This window comes from Maylandia zebra, linkage group LG4 (genome assembly GCF_041146795.1).
Source record: "Maylandia zebra isolate NMK-2024a linkage group LG4, Mzebra_GT3a, whole genome shotgun sequence".
NCBI lineage: Eukaryota > Metazoa > Chordata > Actinopteri > Cichliformes > Cichlidae > Maylandia > Maylandia zebra.
Genome location: NC_135170.1, coordinates 30,012,561 through 30,034,475, shown reverse-complemented (window position 1 = coordinate 30,034,475; position 21,915 = coordinate 30,012,561). Strand labels below are relative to the sequence as shown.

At 39.8% G+C, this 21,915-nt stretch overlaps 1 protein-coding gene across 1 annotated transcript; it reads left to right on the top strand.

The window, feature by feature from the left end:
* The first annotated feature begins 1,002 nt into the window (after positions 1-1,002).
* Positions 1,003-20,929, top strand: LOC101469284 (alpha-2,8-sialyltransferase 8F). The gene is made up of 8 exons (XM_012919376.4): positions 1,003-1,181; positions 3,236-3,283; positions 14,161-14,235; positions 14,369-14,443; positions 15,355-15,496; positions 17,662-17,774; positions 17,858-17,950; positions 18,440-20,929. The coding sequence occupies exons 1-8, from the start codon at positions 1,171-1,173 to the stop codon at positions 18,915-18,917; spliced, it is 1,035 nt and encodes a 344-aa protein (XP_012774830.1). The 5' UTR covers positions 1,003-1,170; the 3' UTR covers positions 18,918-20,929.
* The last annotated feature ends 986 nt before the right edge of the window (positions 20,930-21,915 follow it).

Here is a 21,915-nt window from a genome sequence, read left to right as displayed (position 1 = left end):
AGAGAAGGACAACTGCTGCCTAAGGGAAAACACTTAGTGACCCCGTACATGTCAGGAGTATCGGACCAGCTGAGATGCATTTTTTCTAAACGCCATGTCTCTGTGGCTTTTAAACCCCAAAACACGCTGCACCAAAAACTGGTCCACCCCAAGGATCGGGTCACCCGATACAAACAGAGTAACATAGTGTACGCTGTTTAGTGCCAGGAGAATTGCCAAGATTTATAGATCAGGGAAACCAAACAACCTCTGGTGAAGCAGATGGCACAACACAGAAGAGCTAACTCGTCAGGCTAGGAGTCCACACAGGCCAGCGCTCAAACCAGAGGAACACTGGTTCCTCTGGAGGCTATTTACGTGAAAAGGGAAAGACCATCTCTGAATCGAGGTGGGGGCCTAAGGGTACATCTTTCGCCATCTTACAATGCTGTGATTGCAGTCATTCCCCAACTCTCTGTGAATGGTACTCATGGCCATTGATCAGTGGGCTTTGATCAGTGGTGTTTTGAAGGAAGGAAGGCTCAGGGCTTAAGTAATCAGCATCATGGGCTCATCCGATTAGAATAAGAATAAGCAGTCATCTAATCATTCACAGGGTTTTCCTTTTATTCTCCAAATCAATAAAGGAAGGAAGGAAGGAAGGAAGGAAGGAAGGAAGGAAGGACACACATGGACTGCCATTGCTCTGCTGCCGCTCCGTGTGGGAGTGAAGAAAAAGTGAGCCAAAAGTGAATGCAGTCCTTATATAATGTGTGACAGGTGAGTGCAATTAAGGACAAGCACCACACCCAATCAAAGGTGAGAGAACTAAACAAGGTGCATCTGGTGAAGTGAGTGGGTGTGCTGGGATGTGCTAAAAGGTGGGTCTCTACAACAAGTGGTGTTTGATCATTGGGCTTTGATCACACCCTTTTAAATGACTAGTCTCTCTTAGAAAAGTCTAGAAAAGTCAGATTCTAGGATTCTAGTAGCAGGCCTATCTTATTTTCCGTGTGAGGTTTCCTTTTCGAGGTCCCAGGCCACTTGCTCCCAATTCTAGTTGCTCCTCTAGTTTATGATTCTCGTCACTCTTTCAGTTGCCTCTAGCTCCCGCTCTCTACATTCTGAAACAGCACTTCTAACCCCAATACTGGGGTGGAGCCCCAGACTCCCGTATGCACGGTCTCGGTCATGTTCCCGAGGTGAGTGGGGGAAATGTTGAGATCCAGCTTGAAGGACCAAGCTGCCAGAAAAAAAAGGAACAAAAATAAACAACAGTCAAGAACTGGGGCGTTAGTTCTTGGTAGGGACCAAAAGCATAATACACAAGAATATCTGAATATCTGTGGTAATTTGAGCAAATAGTTGATTAAAAATATTTGTTTTGGGAGGCATCTGTTTCAAAAGAGCAGTAACAATGTGCAGGTATAATATATATGCAACAGTGACAACATAGTGGTGAAGAAGTGCTGCCACAAAGTGGACACTTGCATGTACTGATATGTGAAATGCTTGTATAATGTAGTTTTAAGTAAAATATAATACAATTTTAAAATATTAATACATTATCAGATGTGTTTTTAAAGGCATGCTTTTTTTTAGTTAATTTTGAAAAAAGTGCTTTGCCAGTATTAATCTAATCACTGCAAGAATTTAATTCTGCTAACATTAGTCATTTGGCAACAGAGAGCAAGTAAATCATCACTTCCCACTTCTCTCATTTTTCCAGCTGTTCGTTACTTAGTTAGAGAAACACCAGCTGAAAGCTTTTATGTGTTCATAAGCGTTTGGTTGGTATTAGGAGTTCATCTGATTGATTGGGCGGCATAACGGGCATTGGCCAAAAAAAATGCTTGTACTCAAGCTCCCCCGACGTCAGCCAGCACACATTGGGAATGGCATACGCACCGATCGGTTTTCTATCGCCCATTTGCGGGGAGTAAGGGCGCCCTTCGTTTGCGAGGTGCGCCTGCTGCTTGCGGCGCAGGGAGGAGAGGGCGGGGCGGCGGGGGATTCACTGACCGGCTGGAGCAGCATCTAATAACCAACTTGCAAAATAAAACAAAATAAAAACAAAGCAACAAACACGAAAACACCAGACATTATAATACAGACTTATAATTTGCACTGATGTTTTTTCGAAATTCTATACGCGAAAAGTGAGCGCTAGAGCCCTCGGTGCGCCTGCTTGCTGCCGAAGTCAAAGTAAACTTTATTGTCATCTCCGCTACATACAATCCAATATATAGAGAGACGAGACGACGAGGCTCCAGTTACAGCAGTGCAAGTAAACAAACAATATATATAAGAAGAGTAAGAAAATAAATATACGCTTTAGGACTAGAGGTAAAGGGATCAATAACAATTTAAAATTTACAGTTTGATGATTTAAAGTCTCACACACAACCCGTCGAAAAGGCCGGCTGCTTCCAAATAGAGCACATTTCATTTATAATGTTGTAAATCCAAGACCATTATGTATTCATGATTTGAATCCTGGGTTGTGTGAAATCTCAGAAATGCACCCTAGACAAAGTGAACCTGTGAACTAAGGTGTAGGTCTGTTAGGTTATGTTGTGGTGATCCTCGGGTTGAGAGATGGGTGTTCATATTGGAGTGCAAAATGAAAATCAATGGAAGATGGACAAGAAAAGTTCAAAGCCATCAGGTGCTCTGTTTAGAAAAAAATAGAAAAGAGGAGAAGGAGAAACGAGCAAAAGATACAGGTAAGCAGATGTGTGATTGGATAATGGCAGCTCATGTATCCTGAAACAATCAGAATCAGAATACTTTATTAATCTCTAAGGAAATTATGTGGGTTACAGTCGATCCAAGAAGAAATGGTAAAACTAGCAACAGTAACAGACTAAACTCCAAACAATACAATATGCTACAGATTTTAGTATTAATTAGTCATTGTCAATTGTTGATTTGTCCTGTTCTCATTGGGGAGGGAGTGTTCGCCCAGGGCGCCAAACAGGCTAGGGTTCATAATGGGATTCATAGTCTTCATTGAGCTGGCATGTAATGCTTGAGGTAGAGCAATCTGAGTAGGAGTGGGAAAAAACTGAAAACCTAAGCAACTGGAATAGGGCAGATAAAAAAAAAGTGAGTTTTGTGAAAGGTAAAAGCGGGAGAAGGAAGAAGAGGGGGAGAGAAAATTTGGACAGACTGAAGTGTAAGACTAACAGGAGGGGAGAGGTATGAGAGGACATCGTATGAAGTCTTTCTTGTCTTTCATGTTCACTTTCCTCAGTTTGGGGACCGTGATGACCACCCTTATCTGGTACATGTTGGACAGCAAGTAAGTACATAACTACCTTTGTGCTCAAAGAGCAAAAACTAAAGAGGCTCTTGAAGAAGTATTATAATAAACATAGTATCATTAAATTAATTAAAGTGTCAAAAGTAAAGCGCTTCTTCAGTGTTAGTAGTAAAACGATGGCAAAAGGTTGGCAACCTGTTTGATGGTTTCGTGCGTGTGTGCGTTCAGGTGTGCTCTGGGTACGCGAGTTCATGTGTGGAAACACACAGGGCGTCAGAGAGGTTATATGAGTTTATGTGTTTTTAACTGGGTTTTAATTTAAACAAACCATAGGGTTTTTAATTAAACTATTTTATGGCTTTTGCGTGCCTCAACATTCAGTTATGCAGACATATGTGTTCTTAAGAGCAATTCTTTGTTTTTGTATGGAGGGGTGGAAGCCGTTTTGCTTCACAGTGCGCATTAACAAAGCTGGAATGCTTTTTATTTACATCTAGTCAAAAGTGTTGGTAACAGTGTTTTAATCACACTAATTTTGTGATTCTGACAATGTCTCAGCATGCAGCGATGCAAGCATTTTATTTTAAAAACGGCACAAATGGGAATTTCTTCTGAATGGGCAATGTCAGCCTGTTCACAAGCGTTTCATTTAATCAAACCACTAGTTTTTAATCTAACTAGTTTTTACGCATCTACTGGGGTTTTTGTTCACGGGTTGATGCGATCATTTTATTTAAAAATCGGGATTTCGGAATGTTGAACTATGAGAGAGACAGAGCCAGCTAGTTTTTTAACACAGTAAATGGTCACAAATAACATTCAGCCCTTTAGAAAATAAACGCTATTGGGCTACTTCTAAAACACATTGAACACGATGTCACCTTTCCCCCCCAAAGCAGCCAGTATCGCTCTTTCAAACTAATTGTGTTTTAATCACACTCATTTTGTGATTCTGATGTCACAGCATGCAGTGATGCAAGCATTTTATTTATTTAAAAATGGATCAAACGGGAATTTCTTCCGTAAGGGGTTTCATGGTTTCAGAATAGTTTTTAACACAACAGATGGTCGCAAATATATGGAAGCCCGTTTCCGCCACTAAAAAAAAAAAAAAGCTAGTATCCATAACTCGAAATTTCGAGTTATTTTCTCGAAATTTCGAGTTATTATCTCGAAATTTCGAGAAATATAACTCGAAATTTCGAGTTACTTTTCTCGAAATTTCGAGTTAGCTCTGCCAATCAAAAATATACGTGAATGAGGTTACCCGGAAGCATATGGCGCAGGACCGCGCACTCAAAAACGGATCCCAACAAATTAAAGTATGTTTGCTGATAGTAACACCATGTGATTCAGCTAATAACACAGGGATTTCATCATTTGTGAAGCCAGGCTGAAAACACTCAGCAATCTGTGCATTCACGACTGGATGTAATACCGGTAGCTTAGCTGTAGCATTTGTAGCTGAGGGCTTCAGCTTCCGGGTAACATGGAAATGACGTCATTCACGTAGATTACTGATTGGCAGCGCTAACTCGAAATTTCAAGTTGCTTTTCTCAAAATTTTGAGTTAATATGTCGAAATTTCGAGATAATAACTCGAAATTTTGAGTTATGGATCCTTTTTTTTTTTTTTTTTTAGTGGCGGAAACGGGCTTCCATACAAATAACATTCAGCCCTTTAGAAAATAAACGCTGCAGTGATACTTCTAAAACCAGTCGCACAGACCCGCTCCGTCTTTTCAACAGCCGGTTAATTGTTTGAAATTGTTCAGGATTGCAAAAGCCCACCACGGGTATCATTTAATTGTTGTGATTCCATAGGAAGACAAAAGATAGGTGTATCACTTAGTTGTTGAGAGTACCATGCGAACAAGGGCCCGACCTACACTGAAAAAAATAATCAGTGGGATAAACATAAAAAAATTATTGTAAGCGGTTGCACGAAATTAAGTTATATTTGGTTAACCTTCGTTTTTTATGTTATACCTGCAGACATTTTTCCGGTAACACGAACATGACTTTTTTATGTTGTTGTTATGTTTTTCATTCCGGTCAAATATTTATAGAAACCACTTGTTTATCAGACATGAACTTTTTGTGTTAATTGTATTGGACTACTATGTGTTATATTGACAAGATTATTTTATGGTAAGCTTATTTTATTTTATAACAAATTTCTAATATATAATATATAATCTAATATATAATTGAGTGTTCAATAAATAAAACTAAATTAAGGCTGATCTTACTGTATGTACTGTACACTTTCTCTCAATCAAAGAAATAAGCAAAACATTTTTGAACAATGACCTGTATTTTTGAAAATACTACACAGTTGTAACAATGGACTTTCAATTCAGGCTTCCAAAATATACATGAGTCATATTTGTACAATGCATCTCTTGAAAAACATTCCACAACATTCCTCAAAGTTATCTGCTGTAACCTGAATTCAACATTGTGGGGCCTTATGACATCGCGCTTATGTAAAAAATGGTTTTTTAAATGTAAGAGCCATAAGGTAATATGGCAACAGGGGTGTAATTATTAAAGTGACACAAAGAAGAGACTTAAAATAACATTATAACCCACAGGCACACAACCAAGAGACCTAAACTGATTAGTATTGGCTTGCTTCTATCACTAAACATCACAACCACTAATACTACACGATGTCTGTTTGTAGTGGTGCACCTTGGGAAAAAAATTGCAAACTGGTGAAATTGGTGCAAGGCACCATTTCCATTGAGAAAAATGGACATTCAAAGTTAGAATTTTTTTTTAAAAGAGCAATGGCTTGAAAAGTGAAAACTGCAGTAATAAAGGCCCCAAGTTGAAAAGTGCCAGAAAAATAAGTTTCACTATGTACTGCAACTTTACCAGTGCTGGCTTAAAAGAAAGGATGGTACATATTCAAAGAGGTAAACATGTTGTTCCCACATCATAACTGGAAAACTGTTCAATCGTACAGTCTGGTCCTGAAAACCTGGGCCTTCTTTGAAAGGCTGTTCTGTTTGAGCTCCATAACCAGTTTCTATAATACCTCGAAGGTATACTTTTCCAGTGGGTAGGTGAGGTTCAAAGTGTACATTAGTCCAAACAGCATTGCAGCTGCTAGGGTATAGTTATCCAAATCCTGCCAGACTCTCTGGCCTTCAAGGACTATCCCGATGTCCTCAGGGCTGCCATTGGCATCTCTTGACTTTATGATGTAAATTCCCATGGTTGTTTCCTTATTAGATCGTTGGATAATGGCTTCATCTGTGGCCTAGAAAATGCAGAATTCCAAAATTTAATTAAACAGAACACTGGTCAAAGAACATTATACCAAATCTTATTTCAATCTGTGTCACTATTCCAAAAAATGTTAACATTAACACATTAGGTGAACAAAAATGGATTCATTACAGCATGTGATTTGAGTCCTCAGAATGCTTAAAAAGGTAATGCATGAAGTGAAATCTCCATGCAAAGAAGCAGAATACTGTCAGAGCATAGAGAGGTGTTCAACTATGAACTCCACACATAGTTCTAACACAGGTAAAAGAAAAAGCACCCAGGGTAAATTGTGAAAATCCCAGGTGATTTTCTTTTCTTTTTTTTTTCTTTTTTCTTTTTTTTTTTTCTTTTTTTTTCGCCTGTCCCATTTGGTTCTTTAGCCATCAGAATTGTTGTCTGAAGACCAACAAGGATACCCAATGGATTTACTTTGCCAAATGGATCATTGTGGCATTGCTGTATTGGTCCATTTGGTCGATCTTTGTTTTTATTATTTATTATATTTTATTTTCAGATGTTACAGACGGGACAGACATGAGTGAGAGATAGGAAAGGGAGAAAGAAAGAGGAAGGAAAGGAAAAACAGAAGGGGAGAGGGACAGTGAGAAAGGGGGGGAGAAAAAAAAATCTCCTGGATCACCTGTTGAGAGAAGAATAGAAAACAAGCAAAAAAAGACAAAAAAAACAAAAAACAAAGCAACATACTAAACACAACACCATCGCATTAATCTAGCTAAGTGTAAACAGCAGTAAATACTAAATATTCAATGTTGTTGTGCAGCACGCAGGACAGATGTGCTTCGAGGTAGCAGCCAAGAAAGGTGTAATTTGGGTCTACGAGCAGTGAACACCCGTGTGCATACCTGTGTGGATCAGCGCGCTTGTATTCCAAAGGTTTCTCCATGTAACGATCTGCTAGGGAGTGTGGGGGGGCCACAGCCCCGTCCTCCAGGGTGTGAAGCAGGTATGGAGGAGATCAAAACTCCAGACATCCAGAGGCCCCCAGAACACAAGAAACCATGGAAGACCAACAGAGGGGCAGCCGCGCCACTGTTCCAGTAAGAGCTGAGGAGAGTCCCAGATGAGGGTTCACTCAGCAGCCGTGGAGCAGAAGCCAGGGGGAGTTGCAGTGACGCGCCCGTGAGCTCCGCCGGCCGCCAGCTGTGGCTGAGTGACCGAGTCCCAGGCCGAGAGGCCGGGGGCACCCCACCCCCGAAGGGGCCCGAGCGAGCCCCAGGCTCCAGGCCCCGATAAGCGGCCGCCAAGGAGTGAGCCGGTGTGTACCTGGACGCCCACCCCCAGACACAAAGAACCACCAACGCACCGACACCTGAGGGAGTCCGCAACCGGCAGGGGAAGTGGTGGTAGGTGGAGATAGGCCTCCAAACCTTGGAGGGCCTGAGGTGTCCCCAGAGAGGTGGCGTCTGATACCCAACCTGACATATAGACACAGACATACAGGCACACACAGACACAAACATCCATTCCCCCCCTCATGCTCTCAAATGCACTCACTCCACACTCAACCAACGTGGAGACAGACATAAAGAGACGCTGTACACACGATCACACTCCCCAAGCGTACTCTACAAACCGGGTCTAGGTACCCTTGCCCCTGGAGGGGGGAACTGCACCCAGACCCAGGTGGTGTTACCCTTTTCCCTGCGGTGGGGAGAGGTAGACCACCCCGACTCCGTAGCAGCAGGGAGGCCCCACACTCCAGACCGCAGTCGGACGGCCAACTCCACCTAGCCCTCCCGCTCCAGCAGGCCGCAGAGAATGGGGAGTGGGAGAAGACTCCAAACCTCCCTCCACCCGCTCATTGTAGTGTTGATGCATGTGTGTTCTAAGGTGCAATTAAAACCCAGGAGGGCATGGAGCTACCTGCCAAGGAGCAGCAGGTAAGCGCATAGTCCCTCCTGATAGCCCTCAATGTCTAAGTGTATTTAAAATTGAGAGGTGGGCAACGACACCAGGGGTGAGGTGTACACCCTGATGGTAATTTGGACTCCGTGATTGTGCCCACCCCCAAGATCCTATATGTATGTGTAATGAGAGTGTGAATAATGTGAATGTCTAAGTTGTGGGATAAAATTGAGGCAGAGGCAGCCAGAAGGGGACAGAGGGGGGGGGGTAGCCTCCTCTGCACCCTGGTGACATACCCCTACTCCAAGGCCCTGCATGTGTGGGTGGTTGTGGTGGAGCGGGAAGAGAGAGGCAGCTGGAGATGGGGAGGGAAGGAAGGGAGGGGCAGGTAACCCCTCCATGGGGCCAGCTCCCCCGCTGACCCCAGTAGGCACTCCCACACTCTGCGACCCGCCAGGGAAAGGGGGCCCAGGCCCATCCAGACCGGGGCCCAGTGCAGCAGCGCCTCCCGGCCCCACAGAGCCCGGGACAGTCCACCCAACCCCACCACAGAGAAAACTGCACCCACCCCACCATCCACTCATCTTCCAGACTACATAAGACAGTAAACGCCCAGGCTGAGATCTTCCTCCACCTCTCCTGTATCTCCCCCTCCTGCAGAGAGAGTTCCTGAAGAGAGGAAAGCTCCTGCAAGATGTGACCATCTCCCCCACCAGGTGATTTTCAACATACTCCTGGCATAGAGTGACAAGCAGCATTTTGTTAAAATTATTATTTTCTCTAAAGTGTATACACAAATTAATTTTTTTCTTACCTGGGCCGAGGGCTCCAGAATGTTCTGCAGTCTTCTTCCTATTTGTCCTCCTCGCCTTTTGAAGACCTTTATTAGTTTGTCAGATTAGCACATCCATCTGTGAGAGTAATCTGGACTGCAGTGGCATGGTGGTAATGCGCTTAAGCTTTAATCACTTTTTCCTTTTCACAAAAATCACTCTATTGTCGTGGAACTTCCCTGAGTTATTCCTCAACTTCAGGCTTTAAGTGTGTTAACTTCACACTATTTTAACACTAATGAAAGATAGCAAGCTGATTTTCATTCCATGTGTGTGTGTTATTAATCAGGTTTAATCAATGTCTGTGCAGTGGAGCTGCAGATCCACCAGGGCATGTTCTCAAAGCTGCCTTTCCTACACATTTCTCTGCTATAATTGGATCATTTTCTAACTACTTTGCTATTAGTCCACTGGTCTTTGCATCACTTTTCATCACACTAAGCGACTTGGACAATATGATAAACAGACTCACATGCTCAAGATGCTGTCTAATCTTCATGAGCTCTCTTGTATTTGTAAGTGTTAGTAAGGTTAATACATTTTCTGTTTGTGTGTGTGATTTTGTATATGTTTCTTTTTGCAGTGTTTCAGACTCCTTCACAATTTTCCCACTTAAGCAGTCAGTTTTCTTTTTCCCAGGTTTGCTAACCCAAATTTTGATTTCCCACATTAAATAACAGCATTCCAACAGTCCAATACCAGGCAGTTCTCTTTCCGCTTTGTCCTGCATTCTCAACTGTTTCTCTTTAACTGCCATGTGAGAGCTCGCTTGTCAGGTTTATTGACACATGGCGCTGTAAATAATTCAACCAGCAGAAGTTGGAAGAAAGTTATAGGTTAAGATCACTGGAAATGTTCAGGCCAAGTTTCTGGTTGAATTATTTACAGTGCCATGTGTCACTAAACCTGATAAGCGAGCTCTCACATGGCAGTTAAAGAGAAACCCCTACTCCAAGGCCCTGCATGTGTGGGTGGTTGTGGTGGAGCGGACGCAACTTCTTGAGATTTGACTCAGTATGCAAATTAGTTGAATGACTGGGGACGGGAAATGAAAAAGGAGAACTTGGGTTTCCTGTCTGACTGGATGAGTGAAGCTTGCACTGAAAGACACACTGTGACTGTGTGAGAAGAATGGCTTGGTAACATACAGGATAATTAAATAAAGTGGTCAGGTCTGTGACTAAGTGCAGTAGTCCAAATTTGGAAAGGAAATTTAGTATTTAGTGATGATAGATTGTTATAACGTCTTTAGAAAGGGCTTAATGAGAATATCAATGGTGTGCAAAACTGTGTGGCTTTTAACAAGATTATCTGTGTATTTAGCAGGTGAAATTATGTCAGTTGACCTCAGACTGTCAGGACGCTGAAGAACCTGAGGCCAACATATGGTTAAATTAGTAAGCAAAACTTTGCTGTGATTAAGATTTTTTGGGGTTGTTGTTTTAGTGATGGGTTGATTCTGTCGGTTGATTTAGGGATACTGGTCACCTGCGGTTGTTGTCTCATTCCTTGTGCCAGAGGGGTTGTTTTCTTATTTTAATAGAGGGAGTTTTATTAATCATGGACATGGTTAGAACTGGGCCCTTTAAAATTGTAATAGTGCACTTAAGAGAAATCCTGTCAGGTGATTATGTTTTGTGCTTTGATGAGCTAATAATCAGCTCTCTTTTTCTCATTTTTGTTCTAAGCAGGCCTGAAAGATTGAATTAACAGCGCTGTAAATATTTTCGGGAGAATAAATTTAAGGGGAGCTTTTCCAGATTACAATGGGCCGAGGAAAAGGCTACCTGTGGGGACCTGATCAGGTTGTAAGTCCCTGTCTAAAAGGATTGCAGCGAGTCAATCCAGTCCAAGAGCATAAAGAACTCTTTTCCTAAAAAACAAAAAAACCAAACAAAATAAAACCAATGAATGAGCTCATGTTGCTGAGGGTGGAGAATCTGATTATTTGCGCGGAGTCTCCACTATCAGCAATATCTGAGTGAATGTGTGTGAATGGACTGTGACTGGACTGATGCTGTGGACTAAAGGTTGGACTGACTGGACACTGAGATAAAGACTGGACCAAGGGTGGGATGAATAAATGTTGACAAACAATTCACCACGCTGGCAAGAGAAAGGGGATGCTTTGCTTTGCTTTGCTTTGTTTTGTTTTGTTTTGCCATGAGCAGGAGGAGCGGAAGACTTAATTCTGGGGCTGCTGATTTTGGGTTGCTGATGTTTGCTTTGAGAAAATTCTGTTTTATTGACTGGGTGTATAGATTATGGTAGTACATTATATAGTGGGGAAATACCAAATGTTAAAGGGGAGAAAATGTTGGATGTTACTCATGTTACTATTAACAAAAGCAGGCCACTGTAGCAGTAAATTAAATTTGATAGAGGAAAATAATTACAACCCAAGTAATATTTATGAGTCAAATAGGGGATCGCTAGACTTTTCATATAAAAATGCCGTTATAGAATAACAAAGACTTGTCCAAGTGACCATGGTTTTTTCCCTTTAAAAAAGTAAATTATTAAAAGAGCTGGTACTAGAGGGAGACGTGTTGTACCTTCATCCCAAACAATACTGCTCCAGATGGCTCAGTAACCCGAGTTCTGGAGGGGCTGAAAACTCTGTCTAAAACCATGCATGAACACTCGGGAATCGACAATCCGCTGGACAGCTGGATGACCTCCGTGTTTGGGAAATGGAAGGGGATTTTCGTGTCTGCAATGTTTTCTACTGCCGCTTTTTTTTTAGGGATACTGGTCACCTGCGGTTGTTGTCTCATTCCTTGTGCCAGAGGACTGCTGGAAAAGGTAATAACGAGGGCAGTGGACCCCGGAGCGGTAGTTCCGGTGGCCATGATGCCATTGATGGACCGAATGGGCCGAGGAGTGACACGACACAAAGTGCGGTGACATTTCTTTTTGAAAGGTCAAGAGAGGGAAGGATAATCCTGGGAATAAAGAAAATATTTTACTGCTGCAATATAGGCTTTAACATTGCATTACAATGTTTTTTAAAGCTACTGACATCAGACTAAAACTTTTATTAAAGGTGCAGCTATAATCATTGTATACACACATTGCAGATCGTGCTCATGAAAGAGTTGTTGCTCAGTCTATTCAAGGTCTTAAGCTTCGTTTGGAGCGATGACCCGACGATCTATTGTGTAAGTGACTTGGAGCAATAGAAGGTTAAACCGCATACATGCTTACAAACACAAATGATTTAAAGTTAGGCCAGGCGGAGGGCCTGGAATTCATTTAGCTTCTAACTGCATTTGAGCTGCCTAGAAGAGTCAAGAAATTGTAAGTCCCAAGGAATCATAAGGGAGGTGAAACAAATTGCCATGTATGGAAGAATGTGATAGAAAGAGGAACGTCTCTGTCTGTTTTTATGCTGATATGGTGATGGTGTATATCTTACTCTGGGTGTGTTTAATAAAATTAAAAGTGTTGCTAACACACATAAAGAACATTGAGAGTAAGTAAATTAAGATTAAGTAAAGATTAAGTAAAGTTAATATAAAGGATAGAGCCCAGAACATGATATTTTGAACCAACTTTGAATAATTAAGGGAACAATAGATGAACACAGTAGGTTATTGAGGTGTAGCAGAGAGAGGCGTTTTGTTTTCTATCCTTTACAGGAGAAGATTTCAGGACCACAGCAACCACAGGGGTGGCGAGAATCCTGGAAGCCCCAGACCGAACGGAACCAACCAGAGAAAGGGGGACTCAAAAGAAGCACAGAGCAGAGAGAATCGCCCAGTTTCAGACAATTTGTTGTGTAGATTGAATAGTTTGTAGGATTTCTATGTTATGTAAATTGCCCAAACACAGTGTTCAGTCCGGATATGCGCTACCTGTTAAAGGGGGCGAAGAAACCAGGACTAAGTTTTAAAGATGAAACGGGTTAACTCTATAGAGGATGTTTTCCAAAGATTGACAAAATAATCTAGGACCTTTTACCAGAAAAAGCTAATTGTATCTTTTTGGAGTTTACAGTGAGCACTGAGGGAAGTCAGAAGTGGGTTTAAATTGGGATTCTGGGTAAAAAGGGGGTGTAGGAAGTAGATTTAGGATATTTCACATTTCACAGGTGCTGTCTTAGAGCTTGATTTATTTGTTGTGGATAGAAGTAATTATGACAAAATAATAAGGAAACATTGAAAACATACAACCCTTTGAGGGGACAGACAGGGTTGGGCAATTCAAAGGTTTCGTTTTGTTTAGCATAATCTCTTTTGTTATATTTTAGCTTTTTAACATGCAAGTAAACTTAATGGGATAAATTAGAAATTATGTCGTGTTTCTTAGGAAACACGAAAAGGGGGAGAACTGTCATGTAATTAATATATCCTTAGTGCTTATTTTCTTATTATATTGTTTTATGTACTTTAATAATGAAGGTTTGTAAAGCAAGCCAGACTGAAAAACAGGAAGTTAGTGTAGAGCTATACAAGTATATTAATAAATACAGGAAGCCAGACAGAAAAGAGGAACTTGTTCCATATAAGGAGTGTTTGTATCAAAACTGTGTGACGTGTAAAGTACCAAAATAACACCTATATGTGAGACGTTTTTAAATTCTAATGTTAGAGTTTCTGCAACTGGCTTTTGGGGCTGTGCAGGGCTCTTTCTTCCGGAAGATGATTGAATAAAAAGAATTATAAATATTTTGGACACTATGAGTCGGGTTTTCTCTGTTCTATCATGGGGATCAAAGAATCGTGTTTTAATACATACGAAACAAAAAATGAAAAAATGAAGAAACGCACAACAATGTTGAATTTCAAACAGCACTTTGACATCATGCTCAACCGACCATAGTAAAAAAAAAAATGCTGTTGTAATATGTAATCTTAGCTATTGTGCAGATCTAACTGCAGTATCTGCATTTTTCAACTGTCTGATCTGTCAACAAAATATTTTCTTTTGCAGTTGTGAGGAACCTTTCCAACCACCTCCTCAAAAGAAACATGCCCCAAAGCTGTCAGAAATTTTCAAACCCTGCAAGTGAGAAAAAGCATGATTTGTCACACTGTTTCCCTGAGAAACCTCTTTGTTTATGCCATCATCAAAAATGAAGTCATGTCAGCTGTACAGGTATGATCTGCTGACTGTGTTTGGACGTGTGTGTGTGTCACAGGGAAATCATTGACAAAGTACATCAGCGTTACAATCAAACCTGGAAGAAGAACGAGAAAAATTACTTAAAATTCAGGTAAGTACTAATGCTTAATATTTCTTCTATGAAGAATACGAATTGGATGTAAAAAGATTACCATACAGCAAACAGGAGCCTAGTCTTGCATATGAGATATAATGCTATGATATCCAGTATATCAACCGGAGGGGAAATGATAATGATGGGCTGGTTTATACATACATATATACATATACATACATATATACATATACATATATATATACACCTTTTATATGAACTGAATCAACTACAGACAAGAAAGAAAGAGTAAAGACGCACAAGGAGTTTAGGACAGAGGAACTGTAAGAAAACTGATGGCACAACAAAGAGCAGAGAGATATTTGCCATATGGACAAATGATGTTATTATAAGTATATAATGGAGAGGTTTTGAGCTGGAAAAAACATTATCAGGAGTTGCATTTGTCTTTATTGCTTACAGCTTTTGGAGTCAACACTCGCAGTGGTGGTAGTCACTAATCTAAACCCTAGAAAATAAAATGAGAAAATTCTAGTAACATATGGGGTTAACTTTTTTATGCTATTATTTTTACTGGATCTAACTGTTTTGTTTGCTCCTTTTTTCATCTTCCCTTGTTTAACTGTGGATCTTAACTATCTTAATAAGATGGTGTTGGATAGTTAAGATCAAACAACAGGTGAGCAAATAACCTTTTGTTTGCTCACCCTTCTCTGTAGGTGTCCTTCCATGTTATCTCTCTGTCGAGTGTTATCTTTCCATTGAACATGATAAACAGAAAAAAATATTGTTCCTTGCCATGACATTCAGAAACAGATTACTGACCTTTCCTTTTGTTGGCAATAACTACTAACATAAGTTAAACATGCAGCAACATCAGAAGTGTATGAACCTACTCATCTGGTAAAAAGTCAGTCAGTGTTAACTGAGTGTTTGTTGTTTTACAGAACTAATCTGAGAGTTGCATGCAATGGCTTTGACAACGCCATTGTGACACAGAACAATACTCCTATAGGATCGAATATTGTTTACAGTGGGGAAAAGAGGACTCTTCAGGTGAACAAGGACTTATTCGACTTGTTTTTGAAGGTAGGTTCATTTTCATTCATGGAAACTGTTTGTGCTGCTTCTTTGATATCTTCATTGGTTCTCTTATGTTTTATTTGACTGACACAGTGATTATTTCGCAACTTTTCTATTTTTTTGTATCTTCAACTGAACTCTCTTTTGCTTTTGAAATGAGCTTTTGGAGATAATTTTGTTTGTGCTGTTCTAACCTGAAAAAGTGTGAACAGTATTTTTTTTTTTTTTATCTCAATTGATTTTCTTGGGTTCTGCATGTGTATATGGTGTATATAGTATTTATAACTAAATACATAGCACAGAATCTGCATTATTAAGGGTTTTTAATGACATCCTACTGGCATTTGATTCTGGTAACCACAATGTTCTGGTCTTGCTTGATTTAACTGCTGCCTTTGACACAGTAGACCACAATATTCTAATTTCTCGATTAAATGATGTAGTGGGTATTGGTGGCACTGCACTTAATTGGTTTCAGTCTTATTTGGCAAATAGAACTTTCTCTGTCAGCCTTCTCGGTTCAAATAGGTTAAAATATACAGATTTTTACACAAACAGCAGTTTGTTTGTTGTATAGCAGCCGTTATAGCAAGGATTATGCACTCAAACTAGGAGGAATAAGAAAACAGAATTGAAGTGACTGCAATCTGCAATTTACTGAAATCTAAATGGTCTGTATTTGTATAGCGCTTTTCTAGCCCCTAAGGACCCCAAAGCGCTTTACACAACCTGTCATCCACCCATTCACACACACATTCACACACTGGTGATGGCAAGCTACATTGTAGCCACAGCCACCCTGGGGCGCACTGACAGAGGCGAGGCTGCCGAACACTGGCGCCACCGGGCCCTCTGACCACCACCAGTAGGCAACGGGTGAAGTGTCTTGCCCAAGGACACAACGACGAGACTGTCCAAGCCGGGGCTCGAACCGGCAACCTTCTGATTACAAGGCGAACTCCCAACTCTTGAGCCACGACCGTCCCTAGCATTGAATTTTTTTTCAACCTCAAAATCAAAATGGTTATGAAACTGAAAAGCAACATGTTACAGCCTCAATGACAACATACATTTTTATGATGAACCATTTTCTGTATCAATTTATAGCTGCACAGAAAGAAACTCAAATATAATTCATCATTTGTGATTATATAATTATACACGTTTTGTAGTCTGGTCTGCCTCAAGCCTCAAACTTGACCGGTCTGCAGAGCCATACAAGAGAGAAACTGTCTGAAAATCTGTACCGTTAACATATTTAAGCAAAATTGTTATTAAAAGCCTGGAGCATTTTGCATCTCTGCTAAAAAGGCCAAACAGCTTAAATATGATCTTATTTGGAGATGCTTGATATCGGAGCATATCCCAATTGATACACTGTCCATTAGAGGAGCTATTGCATTTATAAGACGCTGTATTTATATAGTCTGTTTCAGCTCTATTTACTTTTGTGTGTAATTTTTTTTTCCATCCATCCATCCATTCGCTTCCGCTTGTCCTTTTCAGGGTCGCGGGGGGCGCTGGAGCCTATCCCAGCAGTCATTGGGCGAGAGGCAGGGTACACCCTGGACAGGTCGCCAGTCTGTCACAGGGCTAACACATAGGGACAGACAACCATTCACACTCACATTCACTCGCACATTCACACCTAGTGGCAATTTGGATTATCCAATTAACCTATCCCCACAAGCTGCATGTCTTTGGATGGTGGGAGGAAGCCGGAGTACCCGGAGAGAACCCACGCAAACACGGGGAGAACATGCAAACTCCACACAGAAAGACCCCGGCCTGATGGAGGAATTGAACTCAGGACCTTCTTGCTGTGCGGCAACAGTGCTAACCACCGTGCCACCGTGCTGCCCATTTTTTTTTCCAAAAGAGAAAAAAACCCACACAATAAACAAAGTTATTTGTCATTTTTTTTAATAATTTCTAATAATTATGACTATTTATATACACTTTTGTGATCATTGTTCTTTTGGATATAATATTCCCATGGTTGTAATCTATAAAAACGACAGACCTATCATTAGCAATAGCAAGCATAAAAAGCATCAGACTATAAAACTAGAATAAAATGTCTTTTTAAAATCCTTTTTCCTTCAACATGTGAAATCAGCAACAATGTAAATGTGTTTTCATAATGCCTTGTCTTTCGCTGTCTATTCCAGGAGAATCCTTTCTCAAATAAACAATGGGACACTTGTTCGGTTGTTGGGAATGGTGGGATCCTGTTTGACAGTGGCTGTGGAAAAATGATTGATTCTGCTGACTTTGTTATCAGGTGAGAAAAGTGTCCAATGTAGACCAAATCCAGAGTGGAAATTCCACTTAACCATTTCTGTGTCTACTTTTTTGTTTGTTCAGGTGCAACTTACCTCCTTTGGAAAATGGATATGAGAAAGATGTTGGCAGCAAAACTAGCCTTGCGACAGCAAATCCAAGCATCATTTTCCAAAAGTGAGCAAAAGAAATAATTCCTTGTCACTAGGGAAGGGAACTGATAAGAATTTAACGATTCTGATTCTATTATCAGAATCACCTTCCAATTTGATTTCTTATCAACTCTCTTATTGAGGCTCGTTGGGTCCTCATTGTTTTCACATTGAGTCACCGCTAAGCAGCATGTCAAAGACATTACATTCTGCAACTTAATTGCATGCTGTTGTTAAAATTTTTGTATATATTAGAGGTATTTCCCAATAAAAACAAAAATAATTAAATAAAAAATAATTAAATGTCCAAATCTACACTGTAGGCCACACCGCTATTTTTTTCTCCTCTGGCACATGAACTTAAAACAGCTGATGACAAGTACAACAAATGTGACTGATAGGCAAACACTGGGAACTAGTTCTTTTAGAGAACCAGCTCTCGATTCCTATCCCTACTTGTCACCTCACATTATGTATGCGTTGTTGCTCAAAGTCAGCTGTTTCTTTTGCACAGGTATGGTGCGCTGACTGGACGTCGCCTTCCATTTGTGGAGAGTCTGCACAAGTACGGCAACTCTCTGCTGCTCCTTCCTGCCTTCTCCTTTGGCAGGAATACTGCTATGTGTCAGCGGGCTGCATATACAATAGAGGACTTTGAAAGCCCTATTCGACCTGTTTTCTCCAACGCTCAGTACCTCCACAGTCTGGATCAATTCTGGAGCTCTGAAGGCCTGAAAGAAAGGCGGCTCAGCACTGGATTCATTATGGTTAGCATGGCCCTGGAATTGTGTGAAAATGTACATCTGTATGGATTCTGGCCCTTTAGTAACCACCCATATGACCTCTATACCCTGACTAACCACTACTATGATGATGTACCGGTTAAAACGTTTTTTCACGCAATGCCGGCTGAGTTTGAACACTTGTTGCAGCTGCACACTGAAGGGGTACTCAGGCTTCACCTGGGAGACTGTAAATCAGATAAAAAATAGTTCCCAGGGATAGACAACAGCACAGAAGCAAAGTACAGAGTCAAATGCCTTCTCTATAGCCTCAGGATGAATCCAGTAACTTTTTTGCCTTTATAAGGCCATTGCTCTGTACATTTTAGTGCTTTATTACAAATATCTCTCACCCTGTATTCTGAAATACCTCAATTACATTCTCTTGATTTTTAGAAAACAAAACTCTAAGGACTATTTTGACAATATCTTAAAAAATGTAACCATGAAAAATACTTTGGTACCAGCAGAAGATAAATGTATAGTGCCTGATAAAAGTGCAAAAATCATATCACACAACTACCACATTTGTCTGATTTTAAGTGAGATTCATGCTTCTGTGTTAAATCTGCACCACAGGTAATGTACAGCATAACTTCAAACCTCCCTGAAACCCAATGTCATAATTCAGTAACTGAGCCTGCACCTCCATTGAAATTAAATTAAACACTGAGTGGATGAAGTCTACAATGACTGTGATTGGCTAGATCAGTACTGTCATTTCCTAGGCATTTCCAGCTACTTCTTTTACTGCTGCCATTTTCTAAATTGACTGCAAGGGAATGGATGAACTTGAATAGAGAACTTTGCTGGCCGCTTTCATAAGCTACACCATAGTCTCTGTATAGTACAAATTACACATTATTTCTACATATGATGCAGGCAAAGGTAATGGTTTGTGTCAATTTATCTTTTTATCGGTCCTTTGCAAAACAATTTTTAAAATCCCAGCGCCGCTGAATTTGTGACCACTACTGCTCGCTCCCGTTTCTGTCACTTTTGCCCAGTCCCACAGTATTTCTGCCCAACGCCACTCTAAGTTTATTCAAATTCAGCAAAAATCTCAAAGTTTTGGCATTGATTTGTCTGTTGCAATGTTGATCCTAGACCAACATTTTTCTCTTGATCCAGGAACAACACAGGAATGTGGATATCAGATACGTGTGTTGGCAGGGCACTGCGGGTTAGGTGTATTCTGGTCATACTGGAACTGTTCATGGCTGTTGTTGTTTCATAAACAGTATGAAAGGAGAGGGAAAATTAAGTGAACGTGAATAAGTACTTATCAAAAGATTTCGGAATTGTGGATATGTTGACATTCACTTGTGGGTAGTTATTTCAGAATCCAAGGTATTTAGAGCGATCAACCATTTAAATGTTATGATGTAGTCAATACCAAGTATTCAATTTGTCTAAACACATGTCTTGAGGTGAGAGAATTCACATATTTTAATGTGAATGTTCAGATCAAAAGAAAAGCCATCATGCCATCACATCATAAAATTTCAGGGTATTCAGATTAATAAACAAAATGTTATATAGAACCAACTAACATTTTGTTTATTAATTTGAATACCCTGAAATTTTATGATTTCGTTGAATATAAAATGGCACAGATAATGTATAAAGCACAAAATAACTTTCTTTGGCGCAGTACTCAGAAGCTGTTTAAAGTCAGAGAGAGTCAATATGACATAAGGGGAACAGGTTTCTTTAAAAAACAAAACAAAAAAAAACTGAAAAGATCAATAATAATAATACTCAAACTCTTGGTTGTTTTGCTTTGATGTAGTTACATATATAAGGTGGAAAGGTTTTTTTTTGTTTTTTGTTTGTTTGTTTGTTTTTAGCTTTGCTTTGTTTTATTCTTTGCTTCGAGCCCTACGTACAGGAGCTGCATGCTAAAAGCAGATGATCCAGTGTGGCAACCCCTAAAGCAAGCAGCCAAGGGAAGATGTTGGCAAATCTATATATGTTGTTTATTAATGTTACAACCCCCCCCCCCCCCCCCCCCCCAACACTGTGAACTACTTTTAAATTACTCTAATTGTAAATCATCAATCATAGTGACTGTGTCTGATACAAACTGTACTATGTACTTTTATAACACAAACAAAATGCTGACAATTGTGGAGTCAGCATATGTCCCAGCAGTGACCATCAACAGCCTTTTGATTGCTATCACTCAGAAAATGGACTTTATTAAACTGTGATAAATATGACATTGTCTCTAACAATCACTGACTACTATCTCCTTACAGTAGGTGTGGATATTTGTCTTGACATACTGGCAGTGCACTCTAAAAACTATTGTTTAAGCTCAACAAAAAAAAATTAACGCAACAGTTTCCATTACTCTTTTTGAGTTACGATAACTTATGTTGAAATTAGATTGAACCAACAAACTATATTGAGTTAGGGGAATTAACTTTTCCTCCATAATCAAAGGTGATTTTAATTACCATTTATGTAATATTTGGTATCTTAAAAACATATTTTTAAGTTGTTTACTCGTAAAAATTTTCTTCCTCCAATTACTTTTTCCACATTATTTAAAAATGATTTTTAAGTGTTATGTAATTAATTACAGCAATTACAAAAACTATTTTTTAAAGTTCATTATTTAAAATATTAAGTTGCTGATTTTCATCATTATTATCATCATTTTAGCTTTCTCTTATTTTTTTTATTGTAATAGCTTTTAAGAAAGGAATTCATTCAACATTTTTTTTTTATCAAAAAACTTTATTTTTTAACTGTAGGCATTTCAACACTTTGTATTTAAAAAGTGAAAATAAACCAGAAATTTAGATTTATACCATCTCAGCCAAGTTATAGTATTTGCCTTTATGTATTTAACACCACAGAAACAAATGTGTTCAATTGGTAAAAAAAAATCTACTTAGAAAACATTTTGTTACAGTAATACTTCCATGCAAGTGTTCAGTAAATGTTAACTTTCAATGCCTACCAAACTTTACAAGATCTTGCATCTTTCTATTACACAATGCAGCAAACACCTTTAAGATCAATGTTACACATACAGGATTCAAAACAGTTAACAATTTTTGAAAAAGAGTCAACATCTTTAACATAATGATGGTTCCATCAAGGTCAAGGAACAGCTTCTGAACAACTTCAAAAGTATATTTCAGATCCTTGCATTAGCTCAGATTGAGAGCATATATTATGCCCATGAGCAAAACAC